The following is a 15,519-nucleotide window of genomic DNA, read 5'->3' as shown; positions in this document are numbered from 1 at the left end:
GGGGAGTGACTGATGTGTGGGAGGTGCTATGCTCAGTTAGGGGAGTGACTGACGTGTGGGAGGCGCTATGCTCAGTAAGAGGAGTGACTGATGCGTGGGAGGTGCTATGCTCAGTAAGGGGAGTGACTGACGTGTGGGAGGTGCTATGCTCAGTTAGGGGAGTGACTGACGTGTGGGAGGTGCTATGCTCAGTTAGGGGAGTGACTGATGCGTGGGAGGTGCTATGCTCTGGAAGAGGAGTGACATGTGTGGGAGGTGCTATGCTCAGTTAGGGGAATGAATGACGTGTGGGAGGTGCTATGCTCAGTTAGGGGAGTGACTGATGTGTGGGAGGTGCTATGCTCAGATAGGGGAGTGACTGATGTGTGGGAGGTGCTATGCTCAGTTAGGGGAGTGACTGATGTGTGGGAGGTGCTATACTCAGTAAGGGGAGTGACTGATGTGTGGGAGGTGCTATGCTCAGTTAGGGGAGTGACTGATGTGTGGGAGGTGCTATGCTCAGTTAGGGGAGTGACTGACGTGTGGGAGGCGCTATGCTCAGTAAGGGGAGTGACTGATGCGTGGGAGGTGCTATGCTCAGTAAGGGGAGTGACTGATGTGTGGGAGGTGCTATACTCAGTTAGGGGAGTGACTGATGTGTGGAAGGTGCTATGCTCAGGAAGAGGAGTGGCTGATGTGTGCGAGGTGCTATGCTCAAGAAGAGGAGTGACTGATGTGTGGGAGGTGCTATGCTCAGTTAGGGGAGTGACTGATGTGTGGGAGATGCTATGCTCAGGAAGAGGAGTGACTGATGTGTTGGAGGTGCTATGCTCAGATAGGGGAGTGACTGATGTGTGGGAGGTGCTATGCTCAGTTAGGGGAGTGACTGATGTGTGGGAGGTGCTATACTCAGTAAGGGGAGTGACTGATGTGTGGGAGGTGCTATGCTCAGTTAGGGGAGTGACTGATGTGTGGGAGGTGCTATGCTCAGTTAGGGGAGTGACTGACGTGTGGGAGGTGCTATGCTCAGTAAGAGGAGTGACTGATGCGTGGGAGGTGCTATGCTCAGTAAGGGGAGTGACTGATGTGTGGGAGGTGCTATACTCAGTTAGGGGAGTGACTGATGTGTGGAAGGTGCTATGCTCAGGAAGAGGAGTGACTGATGTGTGGGAGGTGCTATGCTCAGATAGGGGAGTGACTGATGTGTGGGAGGTGCTATACTCAGGGGAGTGACTGATGTGTGGAAGGTGCTATGCTCAGGAAGAGGAGTGACTGATGTGTGGGAGGTGCTATGCTCAGGAAGAGGAGTGACTGATGTGTGGGAGGTGCTATGCTCAGATAGGGGAGTGACTGATGTGTGGAAGGTGCTATGCTCAGGAAGAGGAGTGACTGATGTGTGGGAGGTGCTATGCTCAGGAAGAGGAGTGACTGATGTGTGGGAGGTGCTATGCTCAGATAGGGGAGTGACTGATGTGTGGGAGAGAGAAAGAGAAATCTGACATCTTAGAATTCCGAAAAGCTGCCCCAGAACTTAGTGGGGATATTTAATTGTAGGTGAAGGGTGTGAATTGCTGTTGCAGTGGCATTTAAATACCAGCAACGACAGTCCGGCCAGCACCCTCCGCCAGACCAGTTTGCACCCCGATTTGCTCAAAGTGCGCATATTCTGCTGGGCATATTTGTTTGTCCCTCAATTGAATTCCCCCCATAACCTCCTAAAATGTAGAATTTAAAACATAAACAGAAGACACAAATAAGACATGAATATATGTTATAGTGAATATTACATATGAATTGCCTGACCTCGCTACTCTTGAGCACCCCGAATAGTGGGAAGAGAAATGCTGGTACCAAGGCGGCCGCTCCCAGTGGCACCGCCTCCGACACCCAGTACACAGCGGTCACTATCAGTACATAGGCGCAGGATGATTCCTGGAAGGATAGAAAGAAAATGACATGGACACGGAACATCTAGCACAGAGCTCTGAATAACCTGGCCACAGCAGGTGGGACATTGCTGACCCAATCAGATTCATTCACTTGTCTATGCTTAAGGTAATCCTTGAAACATGGCCTGCCGGGGGTACTTGGGAAATGGATGTGAAAGACCTTGGTCCCACAACGCAATGAAGGTAACACAAAACCACAGTAACAGTATATATATATATCTTTGGAAGACCCCTTGCAATAGATGTATTGCTACAGAAACACAATGGGGTTTCCTAATTACAGTGGTACATCACCTCCTCTGTAATGTGCTCTGCACAAGGCTGTACAAATAAATTGTGAACTACAAATACCAGGATGCTCTGTCAGAGCCAGTGTGTGTCTTTACAGCGTTCTTAAGCTACATGTACCAGCACATCCAACCAGAAATGAGATGCTGCTCTTCAGGAGAAAAAGGCTAATGACATGCTGGGACTTGTAGTTCACAACAGCTACGGTTTGCACTAAGCTGTGGTCCCCCACTACTTTTCTCATGCTCACACTGCCATAAATAGCAACAGAGACCATTATGTTTCATATAGGAAATAGTTTCAAAAATATATATATATTTTGAACTCTTTTTTTCTTTTTTTTTGCATTCTGGAAAAGACAACAATTTTTTTTGTGATGAGAACCAGTGAGACGGTACTTACACTGCTAGGGTGCAGTAACGGCAGTGGGAGCAGGAGGAGGGGGATTGCGACGACCAGCAGTAGATTTTTGGATCTCAGAAGCTCGGTCCAGACCGCCATGCTCCTCCGTGGTGACAGAAAGTTCCCCACGCCAAACTGTCTTTTTCCTTCTGTAACTTTACCGGCGGATTTTCTCCTCTTACTCATCCAGAAATCCTGTGACGTTCCTTAATCCCCGACTGTGTTCTCCCCCCCTCCCCCCCACAAACTCCCTGAGTTCGATAGGACTTCTTAGTATTTTGTTAAATACATTTCCAAGGTTACTATTCTTAAGGATTAAAAAAAGAAAAATGAGAAAAAAAAAATCTCTTCCATAATCCTCAATTAATTGTTCCTGTAATGTATAGATTTAAAATTGTGTTTGGAAAGAACCAAAAGCACATTGGCTTCTCCTAGCGTTAGCGTGCCGTCACAGGTTCTACAGCTACAGTGTATTAGCGATCTTGGAAAAGGAACTATTTTCCCAGGTAGATAATGAGCCCCGTTTAGTAAAAAGAAAAGTATTTTACTAGATTGCTAGTTAATAATAACCCACATGCCAGGATCACCCTAAAGACGATTTTATTTTGGGTTTTATACCAATACGAGGCCAACTCTCTCTGCACATGTTATATCTGCCCCCCCCCCCCTGCAGTGCACATGGGGGGTCAGTCAGACCTTATCGCTCGCTAGGAGTTTTTTGCACTGCTGCGAGCAGATAGTCGCCGCCCATAGGGGAGTGTCTTTTTGCTTTGCAAGTGTGCGATCGCATGTGCAGCCGGCCGGTACAAAAATGTTTTGTGCAGTTTCTGCGCATCCCAGAACTTACTCAGCCTGTCCGGGGCTGGAATTGATGTCAAACACCCGCCCTGCAAACGCTTGGACACGCCTGCATTTTTCCAAACACTCCCAGAAAACGGTCAGTTGCCACCCACAAACGCCCTCTTCCTGTCAATCTCCTTGCGATCGGCTGTGTGAACGGATTCTTCGTACAATCCATCGCTGGGCGACGATCCGCTTTGTACCTGTACGACGCTCCTGCGCCTTGAGGTGCATATGCATGCGCAATTCTGACCTGATCGCAGCGAAAAAAACCTAGCGTGCGATCAGGTCTGAATGATCCCCCATGGTTTGGCTCATCCGCTAACAAATTTGCTGCTGCGATCAGATCTGACTTAGGCCCTATGTATTGATAGAGCAGATCGGTGAGTGCGCTTGGTGACACACCTGATTAAAGTGTGACTCCCAAAGCCCAGTTTTGGACTTTCAGACTCTGATGAAGACATGGCTTATCCTTATGTTGGGCTGAGCTTAGGGGTGCAGTTAGGAAGATCAGGGGCGGGGCTGTGGCTGATGGGCGGGGGCTGATGACTCATGGGCAGTGCTTTTTCTATTGTGGCAGGTATTGGATTGGTCGGGTTGCCCCAGAGCCAGAGGTGTAGGGTGGCAGACCTGCAGGGAAGGTTGAACTTTGTAACACAATTTTTGTCAAATTCTTTTTGTTTATCCCTTCCACTTGGCTGGACCCAAAACAAAATTTGGTTGGGCTTCACTCTGCATTCTGTTACTGAAAGCCCACATGGGGCATGCTCCTGAGCCCCGCATTCTCCTGCAAAGCAAAGCCAGGGGTCTCTGGGCCTGAAGGACATCCACTGTTGATCCTCGTGGGCTGTTCCTATGGGAGTCTCCACCCCTGCTGTTCCTATGGGAGTCTCCACCCCTGCTGTTCCTATGGGAGTTTGCACTTAGAATAGACTGTTCCACAGCTATGAAAACTCTGCAAGTTCGGGGTAATGGAGTTCTGCAGTGGAGGCAGAGAAGCCAGGATCATAAATATGAGCCTAGGGAGGTATGCATTGGGTGAGGGGGTGATGGTAAGGGGTAATGGGATGCAGGAAGATCTCTGCAGAACACTAGTGAGTTCTAAATTACAGTATAACCAACTATTGGGAAAACATTGATCAAGGTGGATTTTTCCTCTATACCGCTTGTACAAAGTAACATTTATTACTGCCTGGGCCACTAGTACGTAGAGTTTTCCCTGCCTTACTTACAGCCTGGTAACCCAAGGACCCATCCTAAGATATATTTTAATGCAGAGGTCATTTTATCACAACCAGTATTATGTCTATAACGCACACATACTCAGTAGCGCTTTACCGAAAATATTCTGCCATCCACATCAGGCTCTGCTCCAGTGGGACTTACAATCGTTATTTCCTACCACATGTACACATTGGGCCTAATTCAAGGTTAATTGCAAAAAAATGTTTCCTCTAATGGTCAAAACCATGAGCACTGCAGGGGGGGGCAGATGTAACATGTGCAGAGAGAATTAGATTTGGGTGGGTTATTTTGTTTTTGTGCAGGGTAAGTACTGGCTGCTTTATTTTTACACTGCAATTTAGATTTCAGTTTGAACACACCCCACCCAAATCTAACTCTCTCTGCACATGTTATATCTGCCCCCCCCACCCCTGCAGTGCACATGGTTTTGCCCATTAGAGGAAAATGTTGTTTTGCAATCAACCTTGAATTAGGCCCATTGTCAGTAAAATAATGGTAAACTGACTATAATAAACCGTATGCTACAGAGCAGTATGCAGTTGATATTTTGATTGTGGCCACTAGGGGGAGCCATATGCATAATCATATGTTCACACTGCTACATAGACACAGGCATTTACATTTGGTTCTGTACTGATGTAGCAGCAGTGGAGTACAATACTGTACATTATGCTTGAATTCTAAATGGTTTCCTTAGTTATCTGGAGTTGACTTTCCTGTAGGGAAGAAATAATTTCCTGGCCATAATGTATTTGGTGTATTCCAACTAGGGCAGATATTTGCTGATAATACAGTTTTGCCACCTTCCTTTTCTCCTTCTCAGTATTTCAGCTAAACTCTAAGGGGTAAATTTACTAAAGCTTCTAAAAATGAAAAGTGCTGATGTTGCTCATAGCAACCAATCAGATTCTGTCTATCATTTCTCTATTGCATTCTAGAAAATGATTGAATATGATTGGTTGCTATGGGTGACATCACCTCTTTTCACTTTTAGATGTTTTAGTAAATTTATCCCTAAGAGTCAACTCTGCAGTCATTCAAATTCTTATATCAACAGTACATAAATATAAGGGCTTGTCTTTGATCCTGCTATGCAGGGCTGCAGACATTTTACATAACAGACTTGCAGTCTCCTAGCTAACAGAAATTACTGTAAATATCAGACGCAGGTGTCTGACTATTGTCATCACAGCATGTTCATAGAGGCAATATAAACTTATTTTTGACATATCTTAGCATCATTTAATTAATGGCTTCAATGGGATCCGGTCTGAAGATCGACAGTGTCTAGGTCGACAATGTTTAGGTCGACCACTATAGGTCGACAGTCACTAGGTCGACATGGATGGAAGGTCGACAGGGTTTCTAGGTCGACATGTGCTAGGTCGACAGGTCTAAAGGTCGACATGAGTTTTTCACATTTTTTTTCTTTTTTTGAATTTTTTCATACTTAACGATCCACGTGGACTACGATTGAAACGGTAAAGTGTGCCGAGCGAAGCGGTAGCGGAGCGAAGGCACCATGCCCGAAGCATGGCGAGCGAAGCGAGCCATGCGAGGGGACGCGGTGCACTAATTTGGGATCCCGGTCACTCTACGAAGAAAACGACAAAAAAAATAATCCTCATGTCGACCTTTAGACCTGTCGACCTACCACATGTCGACCTAGAAACCCTGTCGACCTTCCATCCATGTAGACCTAGTGTCCATGTAGACCTAGTGACTGTCGACCTATAGTGGTCGACCTAAACATTGTCGACCTAGACACTGTCGATTTGATGAACCACACCCGGCTTCAAGATGTGCAATGTGTCTATAGCATGCGGTGGCAGGATTGGTAACAAAATGCTCTGTTATACTTTCATGCAAGCTACAGTGTAACAGAGTTCAGACTGCTTCCATTACTATAACTTCATTATATAACAAACTTGTGTTTCCACCACCTCAGTCGTTTGTCTCTTCTTCACGAGAACGTTTTATATATTCAGGGATGGTTGGAGGTCGGTGGTGACTAACTAGTGGAGGCACCCCACCAATAAAATAGGATGTTTTGTATTGTGCTCCCAAACACGTCTTTTTATCAGATATCCTGTTAAACACACTCCACCCATTAGATCTAGAAGTCACCAATCTCCAGTATCTAAGTGGGTTAACCTTCAAGACAACTCCGTCCAGCTGAGATACATGGTTATTACTGTTTTGCCTGAATAGTTTCAGTGTAATGCGCTATAACATCAGTAAATACTAAGTAAATAATAGTAGCCAATCAGAAGCTTGCTTTCATTTGATATCTTCCACTGTCTTAATCAAAGCTAATGACTCATTGGATGTTCTGGGTTTCAGTACATTTCCACTATTTGAGTAACCACCTTTGTTACGTTCAGTCTGAGAAGTTCCAACTTGTTTGTGACTAATCTCCTATATATTAGCCCAGATCTGTGACTCTGTGCCTGGGTCTCTAACGCTGGGCGTGGCTAGGAGCTCTCATTGGGTTAGCAGCAGGTTTATCACACCCAGCCCACAGCTGATTGGGTGAGAAACGCCCTCCCACACAGGTTACATCCAATGGGAGGCTCTGCCCTTTGGCTGCTGTGTGTTCCCAGAGCAGGATTAACAATGGGGCTGATGGAGCTGCAGCTCCAGGTCCACACCCCAAAATAGGCCCACCGCATCTGCAGCAACACACCCTCCAACAATTTACACATAAAAATTGGCTCAAATTTGAAAAGGGGGCGTGGCCACGGGAAGCAATGCCGTGGCCACGCCCCTTTCCCTATACTTTCAATGGAAGTTTGGATCATCAAAAATCTTTACAGACCATAAAAAAAGGGACTGTACCTGCCAAAAAGCTGGAGGGTATGTCACTGCATCTGCAGCAAGTCTCTGTGCTGTAGATAGGGGGGAAAAAACCTTTTACTGCAGCGTCCTATGGGGGTCTTTCTGACCTGATCGCTCGCTGCAGTTCATCGCAGCGTAGCGATCAGGTTAGAACTGCGCATGCGCCGGCACTGCAGTGCGCCGGCGCATGGCTGACAGCCGACGGCTGTCGTTGCCTAGCGATCGCCTCTGCCTGATTGACAGGCAGAGGTGGTCACTGGGCAGGAGGGGGCGGCACACCGTTTTGTGAGCATGGTCTGGCCAACGCAAGCGTGACCGCACCGTGAGGGGGGCGGCCCACAGCGGCTGCATGACGTCATACCCAGCCGCTGCGACCAGGGCAGCGATGAGTAACTCCCAGCCAGCTGCTGTGCGATGCTTTTGTACTTGTGCAGGGGGCACCGGCCTGACATGCGGGGTGGACTATCCCTGTGCTGGGCGTCCCCCGCATGTCAGTGTCAGTGATTGTAGCTGTGCTAAATTTAGCACAGCTACGATCAGGTCGGAATGACCCCCTATGTCCTGCTGCCAGTCCGCCTGCCCCCTCCGGCATCAACAATCCCCACTCCCTAGCCACGGCGCAGGCGGAACAAAAGCTGCTGCGGCCACCGGCATACATGTGTATGAAAGCGGCGCAGCGGAAGACTTTCATAGCCCTCCCTGCGCCGCATACTCTCTGAGCCCCGGAGCCTGCTCTGCGTGTGATGTCACAGAAGTGCCTCCCCGCCACAGCCACGCCCAGATCCCCAGAGGCCCTGACTCCGCAACACAGCACCTGGCCTGCCGGCCTGGAAGCCCCAAGATGGCTAATGTAACGGATAGAGTGGGTGATATCGCGGAGGGTAATGTCTGGACGCTGAATCAATGTAAAAGGTGAGAGTGCTGTGCAGTGCAGTGGGTGCTAACAATAGTGACTGGCTGCTGTGCGAGTCCCCGGAAGAGCCACCGCCAAAGGGAGGACAGCAGCTTAGCTGCTTCCAGGGGTAGAAGCATTACCCGCCCCTCCCCCACTCGCAGTACATCCGGGCCCCATCCGCGACACCCGCACACACACCCTCCACCACCCACTGGCCCTGGTTGTGGAAGAGCCCTGCACAGCAGTCAGTCTCACCTGGGGATCTGCGCGGCAGACAGCACTGCTGGTGAGGTACTAACAGTGGCGGATTTAGGGGGGGGGGCACCAAGGCACGTGCCCCCCTGTCATTTTTAGTTGATTTTTGTATTTTTATTTTTATTTTATTTTGTGCGCACGCCGCAGCCCTCGCGGTGGCTTGGGGGCGAGGGGCTGCGGGGGCGCCACTGATTTAGTGCAGACTGACATGCGGACGAGCGTCCGCATGTCAGTCTGCGGTCTCGTTTCCTCCGCTGCTGTTAGGAGGGACACGGAGGGCACAGTGCACGCCTCCCTGTGTCCCTCCTGGGTCTCCGGCGGCCGCGGGTCTCATAAAGGAAGTGCCGTTCGTGAGCACTTCCTTTATTAGAGTGACCCGCGGCCGCCGGAGACACAGGAGGGACACAGGGAGGCGTGCACTGTGCCCTCCGTGTCCCTCCTAACAGCAGGGGAGCGGGGGGGAGCGGCGGCGGCGGAGGAAGGGGGGGTGGGACGCACTGAGGGGGCATATCTGGCACTGGGGGGGAATATCTGGCACTGGGGGCATATTTGGCAGGGGGGGGGGGGAGAATATCTGGCACTGGGGACATATATGGCACTGGGGGGAATATCTGGCACTGGGGGCATATGTGGCACTGGGGGGGGGGAATATCTGGCACTGGGGGCATATGTGGCACTAGGGGGGAATATCTGGCACTGGGGCATATGTGGCACTGGGGGCATATATAGCACTGGGGGGGGATATCTGGCACTGGGGGCATATGTGGCACTGTCGGGGAATATCTGGCACTGGGGGCATATGTGGCACTGGGGGGGGGGATATCTGGCACTGGGGGCATATGTGGCACTGGGGGGGAATATCTGGCACTGGGGCATATGTGGCACTGGGGGCATATATAGCACTGGGGGGGGGGGATATCTGGCACTGGGGGCATATGTGGCACTGTCGGGGAATATCTGGCACTGGGGGCATATGTGGCACTGGGGGGGTATATGTGTACCTGGCACATGGGGGGGGGCTATATTTGGCACTGGGGGCATGTGAGTACCTGGCACCGTGGGGGAATATCTGGCACTGGGGACATATGTGGCACTGGGAGCACAGCCCTAGCAACAAGGACTACCTCCTAGCAACGAGCATGACACCCAGTGCATGAAACCCCTGGCAACGAGCATGACACCCAGTGCATGAAACCCCTGGCAACAAGCATGACTCCCAGTGCATGAAACCCCTGGCAACGAGCATGACACCCTGAGCATGAAAACCCCTGGCACCGTGCATGGAACCAAGAGCATGAAACCCCTGGCAACGAGCATGACACCCAGTGCATGAAACCCCTGACAACGAGCAGGTATTTGAAAAGTAATTAGAAGCCTTACTGTAGGACTTAATGTGTAATGGGCATTACGGTGTGTGGCATAATGTATCACGGACATTGCGGTGTGTGTCATAATGTGTCACAGGCATTACGGTGTATGGTATACTATATCGCTGGCATTGTGATATGTGGTATAATGTCTCAGGGTCATTGCAGTGTGTGGCATAATGTATCACGGACATTGCGGTGTGTGTCATAATGTGTCAGGCATTACGGTGTGTGGTATACTATATCACGGGCATTGTGGTATGTGGTATAATGTCTCAGGGTCATTGCAGTGTGGCATAATATATAACGGGCATTGCGGTGTGTGGCATAGGGTATAACGGGCATTGCGGTATGTGTCACAGGCATTACGGTGTATGGTATACTATATCACGGGCATTGTGGTATAATGTCTCAAGGTCATTGCAGTGTGTGGCATAATGTGTCACAGGCATTGTATGTGCTATAATGTATCGGGCATTGCAGTGTGTGGTATAATGTATCACGGACATTGCAGTGTGTGTCATAATGTGTCACAGACATTGTATGTGCTATAATGTATCAGGGGCAGTGCAGTGTGTAGCATAATGTATAACGGGCATTGCAATTCCTGTCATAATGTGTCACAGGCATTATAGTGTGTGGCATAATGTGTCGGGGGCATTACGGTGTGTGGCATAATGTGTCGGGGGCATTACGGTGTGTGCATACTGTGTCATGTGCATTATTGTGTGTGGCATAATGTCTAAGGGCCATTGCAGTATGTGGCATAATGTATACTGGGCATTACTATAAGGAGGAAAAATGACAAATAATGTAAGGGGCATGAATCAGGATTATTTTTCTTTCCTGTGGTGGCCAACGTCTGGGCGTGCAGGTTGCAAAACTGGGGTATAAGGTAGTCTTTTCCTGCAATACCACGCCCATTCCAACGAAGCCACGCCCATTCCAACGAAGCCACGCCCCTTATGGTGCCCCCCCTGTAATTTTTTTCTGGATCCGCCCCTGGGTACTAACTAGATAGATAGATAGATAGATAGATAGATAGATAGATAGATAGATAGATAGATAGATAGATAGATAGATAGAAAAATCTGATTGTGATGACAACTACAGCTTCGAAAATGATGAATCTTTATAAGTATAAACCAATAAGAAAAATGTAACTTGTGCAAAATTGTAACCAGAAACATACAGTACATAACCATGATACCATCCTTATAGCTGTGTTTACACATAAATATAAAATATACAGATCTTTAATGAGAAACCTCAGAAAGTAGCACCGGCAGGTGGGAGGAGCTGTGATGTTGAGCAGTATACTGCATAGGATTCAGGTAGGCGCAGGAGTCCCCCTACTGTTAGAAGAGGCAGAAATGGGATTGTGGCTCCCAGAATGCAATGATTTGAATTGGATGAAAGGTTGGGGTGGAAGTGACCACTGTCGGGCAGAATGGTGGGAATAAGAGGCTTGGTGGGAAGAAGGTGTTCTGTCACCCCCCACCACCACCACAAAACTGAAAGGGCTTGTTACATCTCCGCATTCCATTAAGTAAAATAAATTATATTCTCCGATATATATAGCAACTGTATCATAACATGCATCATTAGACAAGGGGTCTTCAAGGTCTTGGATCAGTGTTTTCCCTCTCTGTTATTCGGGAACATCAAGTCTTTTCTCAGTGCAAAAAAGAGCTCAGTGGCAGCGTCCATCCAGACCTTCTGCTGGTTGTCGTCGTCTGACTTTGATGTCTTCAAGGCTGCATAGGCCATGGTCAAAAGCGTCCTCTCAAAGTCTTCTTTCTTCAGGGGACCCTGAAGGTAGGACAGTTTATCTTTCAGCCTCCGAATGTCCGAGATGGACTTGGGGATCACGTCGTTGCAAACAACGTCAAAGGCGGTGGCTTTTCTCAGAGAGGACAACTCGGGGTCAAGGAGAGCCAGCCTGTTGTCCTGGTCGATGTGGACCCCAGTTGACAGAAACTAAGGGGGACAAGAAGGAAAATCAAGATATAAATTACTGGAAAGTTTTTGAGACGCTATGCTAAAAGCGAGGGCAGGATAGTTATGCTCGTTTGTGTGAATCCTAGGAATCATAGGAGCTTACTATCTTTCCCTTCTGACCACCAGGAAACCAGTGGCTGTCATGTCTTGAATGCGTCAGTAGATGGCGCTCTTAAGCAACGTTGTTGAATGCTCCGCAGCACCGCCTGCCATCTCACTGTTTCTCATTACTTCTATATTTTTATTTCATTTGTTAAGCTGTGAAAATATGCTGCGCCGCCGAGTAATCATTACACATATTCTACCATAAACCGCAATTCCCTGCAAGCCGTGCTGGCTCTCATCCAACTACTGACTTCTGCCGCATTCTCGCTGCTGGTTTCACGTTGTGTTTTCTCCTGTAACGCAATACCAGCGTTATCCTGGTGTTTATTATATTTCAGCACCCAAGGGATACATGTGGCAGGTCCTGATCATATCGTAACGCACGCGCAGTGCGATTTATAATGAGTGTGTGTACAGTATGTGGGGGGGGGGGGGAGGGGGGGGTTTAAGAAAAGTGTTACGATATTCTGCTTCTGCGTCCTGGGCTTATTGGAATTTTCTTTTTTACAGGTGCACTGACTGCAGGTCCCAGCAAGGCCTGCTTCAGAGTCGGACACATCCAAAGCTGCTGCCTGCTTCCTACATTATGCAAAAAAAAATCTGTGTATGCTAATTATGTGCGCAAGTGCCCACGGAAGCCAATCCTGCCCACTGATCTTATGGACCAGTTCTGTGTGATTGCACGATTGCCGCCGAGTTACCGCCCAGAAACTCCCATTTCACATATAGGGTGGGGTGTACTAAAGTTAAAATGCGGCCAAAGTTTTGGCATCATTCCCCATATGTACCAAGCTCTGGAAAGCAAAACTTTCCGGAACTTTGACTCGGTAGTCAGCGCTTCTTATCGCATTCTGCCCTGAGGGATCCAATCCCTCCCAGTGTGTCCCCTTCGGTTATCGGACGCACACACTGAAGGACTCCCGGGTCATAAATCCAAAAGTCCAATCGTCGCAAAGGACAACTCTTATCTGGAGAGCTGTCCACTGCGATTCGCAATTCTATTAACGCCGGTATGTACCTGATAAGTGGTGGTATGTATCACATCCACAATGCAAAGCATAGTACATCCCACCCATAATGTGGTCCGCAGACAGACGGGTCAATCCGTATGCAATAGCGAATCCATCCGTGCGCTAAAGTCTGATATGCACATGTGGCGCACTTGTCGACTTCTTTCTTTGGCCCACGCGCAGTAAGCTGAAAAACCGCGAGAACCGTCTGCATCTCCACTCGCCTCAGTCTCGGAATGGAGGAATTATGAAACCTCCCACAGGGTGTAAGGCTGCGAGCAGGGCCCTCTTACCTCTCTGTCTGTCTGTTATTACCCAGCCTCGTTTTCTTACTCTGTAAAACGCAACGGGATATACTGGCGCTATATAAGTAATGGTTAATATGTAATAATACAATAGCCAGCATACAGTAGCTCATAGCTTAATGTAATGTATGCATGTACGAGGCACGTTATAGTATATCCCCTGTCTGAGCGTAGGGCCCCTGTAGGCAGGCAGAACTGGCCGATGAATTATACGCAATGTTTCCATGAGTGTGAGTGCAGTAGTGGCAGCGTTTGCTGCGGGGAAGGGTGTGGGTCCGTTACAATCGGCTCCCGGAATTCCTACACTATAACAGTGTCCCTGTCCTCAGTGCATCTTGGAAAGAATCTATAGATTTTCCACTTACCTCATAGAGCAGCTCCACCTCAGGCAGAGACTTCTGCAGCACGGGGTCCAGGAACTCGGCCGCGGAGCGACGCACACGGTGGGCAGACGGAAAAAACACCACTGAGGAGATATAAGGGGACAGGTTGTGCGGTGAATAACGTGTGAGCAACATATCAGAGACCTGGAAGGAATGGAAGTGCAATTAGTGCTCGTGTCACGGTGATTCCGACCATTATAGGCCCTGTGCGATGGATGCTGGATATGGTAGTGCATTTGTACACACCGATACTTTATAGACTGTACCCTGGTGCCGTGCGCTGCGCTCAAACGTATCGTGTCAGAGCCTCGAGAAACAGCTAGAGATAGGAAAACTGTAATACGGGGAAAACGCGTAAAAACACACTCCATATTGATGGACGTTACACTGCAAGTGTTATGACCATTAATGGGGAGATTTCATGTTTGGAGAGAGATAAAGTACCAACCAATCAGCTCCTAACTGCCATTTTTCAAATACAGGGGTCTATTTACTAAACCTTGGAGAGAGATAAAGTGGAGAAAGATAAAGTACCAGCCAATCAGCTCCTAACTGCCATGTTACAGGCTGTGTTTGAAAAATGACAGCTAGAAGCTAATTGGTTAGCACATTATCTCTCTCCGCTCTGGCAGTCCCTACACTGGTCGGTCACCTGTACAGTATTTTTTCCAATATAAACCATTTCTATTAACATACAAAGCCAAAAAAAAGAGGCTACCCCAACACATACATCTGCATATGCCGATGCGTCCCAAGTCTTAGGGGGACATTTACTAAGCAGTGATAAGAGGGGAGAAGTGAGCCAGTGGATAAGTTGCCCCATCAACCAATCAGCAGCTCTGTATCATTTTATAGTATGCAAATTATAGATGTTACTTCAGTCCTGATTGGGCAACTTTTCCACTGGCTCACTTCTCCGCTCTTATCACTGCTTAGTAAATGTCTCCCTTATTGTGCTGCAGTTCCTTGAACACCCCCATTGGATATACCGAATAAATATACTGTGGATATCAATGTGATATGGGTATAATAACTAAAGCAACTGCATTCAACTTGTCAAACATAATAAAAAAAATATTTAAAAAATCTAAATTAATATAGTAATATTAGCAAATAGTCAAAGTCAATGACTAAGACAAGTAATAGCTTTATTTCAATTAATAAAGATTTTTTTAACTTGAATACAATTTATAGACAATTTAACGCCATGCAAAGATAACGCCATATAAAAATAACACCATGCAAAGATAATGTCACGCAAAGATAACGCCATGCAAAGATAACGCCATGCAGAGATAACGCCATATAAAAATAACACCATGCAGAGATAACACCATGCAAGGATAATGTCACGCAAAGATAACGCCATGTAAAGATAACATCATGCAGAGATAGCGCCATGCAGAGATAACACCATGCAGAGATAACACCATGCAACCATGCAAAGATAATGCCATGCAAAGATAACGCCATGTAAAGATAACATCATGCAGAGATAGCGCCATGCAAAGATAACATCAAGCAAAGATGATGCCATGCAAAGATAACGCCATACAGAGATAACGCCATGCAAAGATAATGTCACGCAAAGATAACACTATGCAGAGAAAACGCCATGCAAAGATAACGCCATATAAAAATAACACCATGCAGAGAT

General features: G+C 47.9%; 2 protein-coding genes across 2 annotated transcripts in view; both read right to left on the bottom strand.

The window, feature by feature from the left end:
* Nucleotides 1–2,722, bottom strand: part of SLC13A4 (solute carrier family 13 member 4) — a 57,703-nt gene extending 54,981 nt beyond the window's left edge. The window contains exons 1-2 of the mRNA XM_063930067.1: nt 2,619–2,722; nt 1,783–1,911 (exon numbers count right to left, since the gene is read on the bottom strand). Coding sequence (XP_063786137.1) covers nt 1,783–1,911; nt 2,619–2,717 — 228 coding nt within the window. The 5' untranslated portion in view covers nt 2,718–2,722. The remainder of the gene's footprint in view (nt 1–1,782; nt 1,912–2,618) is intronic.
* Nucleotides 2,723–11,172: 8,450 nt separating this feature from the next.
* FAM180A (family with sequence similarity 180 member A) overlaps nt 11,173–15,519 on the bottom strand; it is a 38,326-nt gene continuing 33,979 nt past the window's right edge. Inside the window, exons 2-3 of the mRNA XM_063930601.1 lie at nt 13,845–13,945; nt 11,173–12,038 (exon numbers count right to left, since the gene is read on the bottom strand). Of these exons, the coding sequence (XP_063786671.1) occupies nt 11,691–12,038; nt 13,845–13,945 (449 nt within the window). The 3' untranslated portion in view covers nt 11,173–11,690. The remainder of the gene's footprint in view (nt 12,039–13,844; nt 13,946–15,519) is intronic.

The sequence above is a fragment of the Pseudophryne corroboree genome, chromosome 6 (assembly GCF_028390025.1).
Source record: "Pseudophryne corroboree isolate aPseCor3 chromosome 6, aPseCor3.hap2, whole genome shotgun sequence".
NCBI classification, from domain to species: domain Eukaryota; kingdom Metazoa; phylum Chordata; class Amphibia; order Anura; family Myobatrachidae; genus Pseudophryne; species Pseudophryne corroboree.
This window is presented reverse-complemented; position numbering and strand designations above follow the sequence as displayed.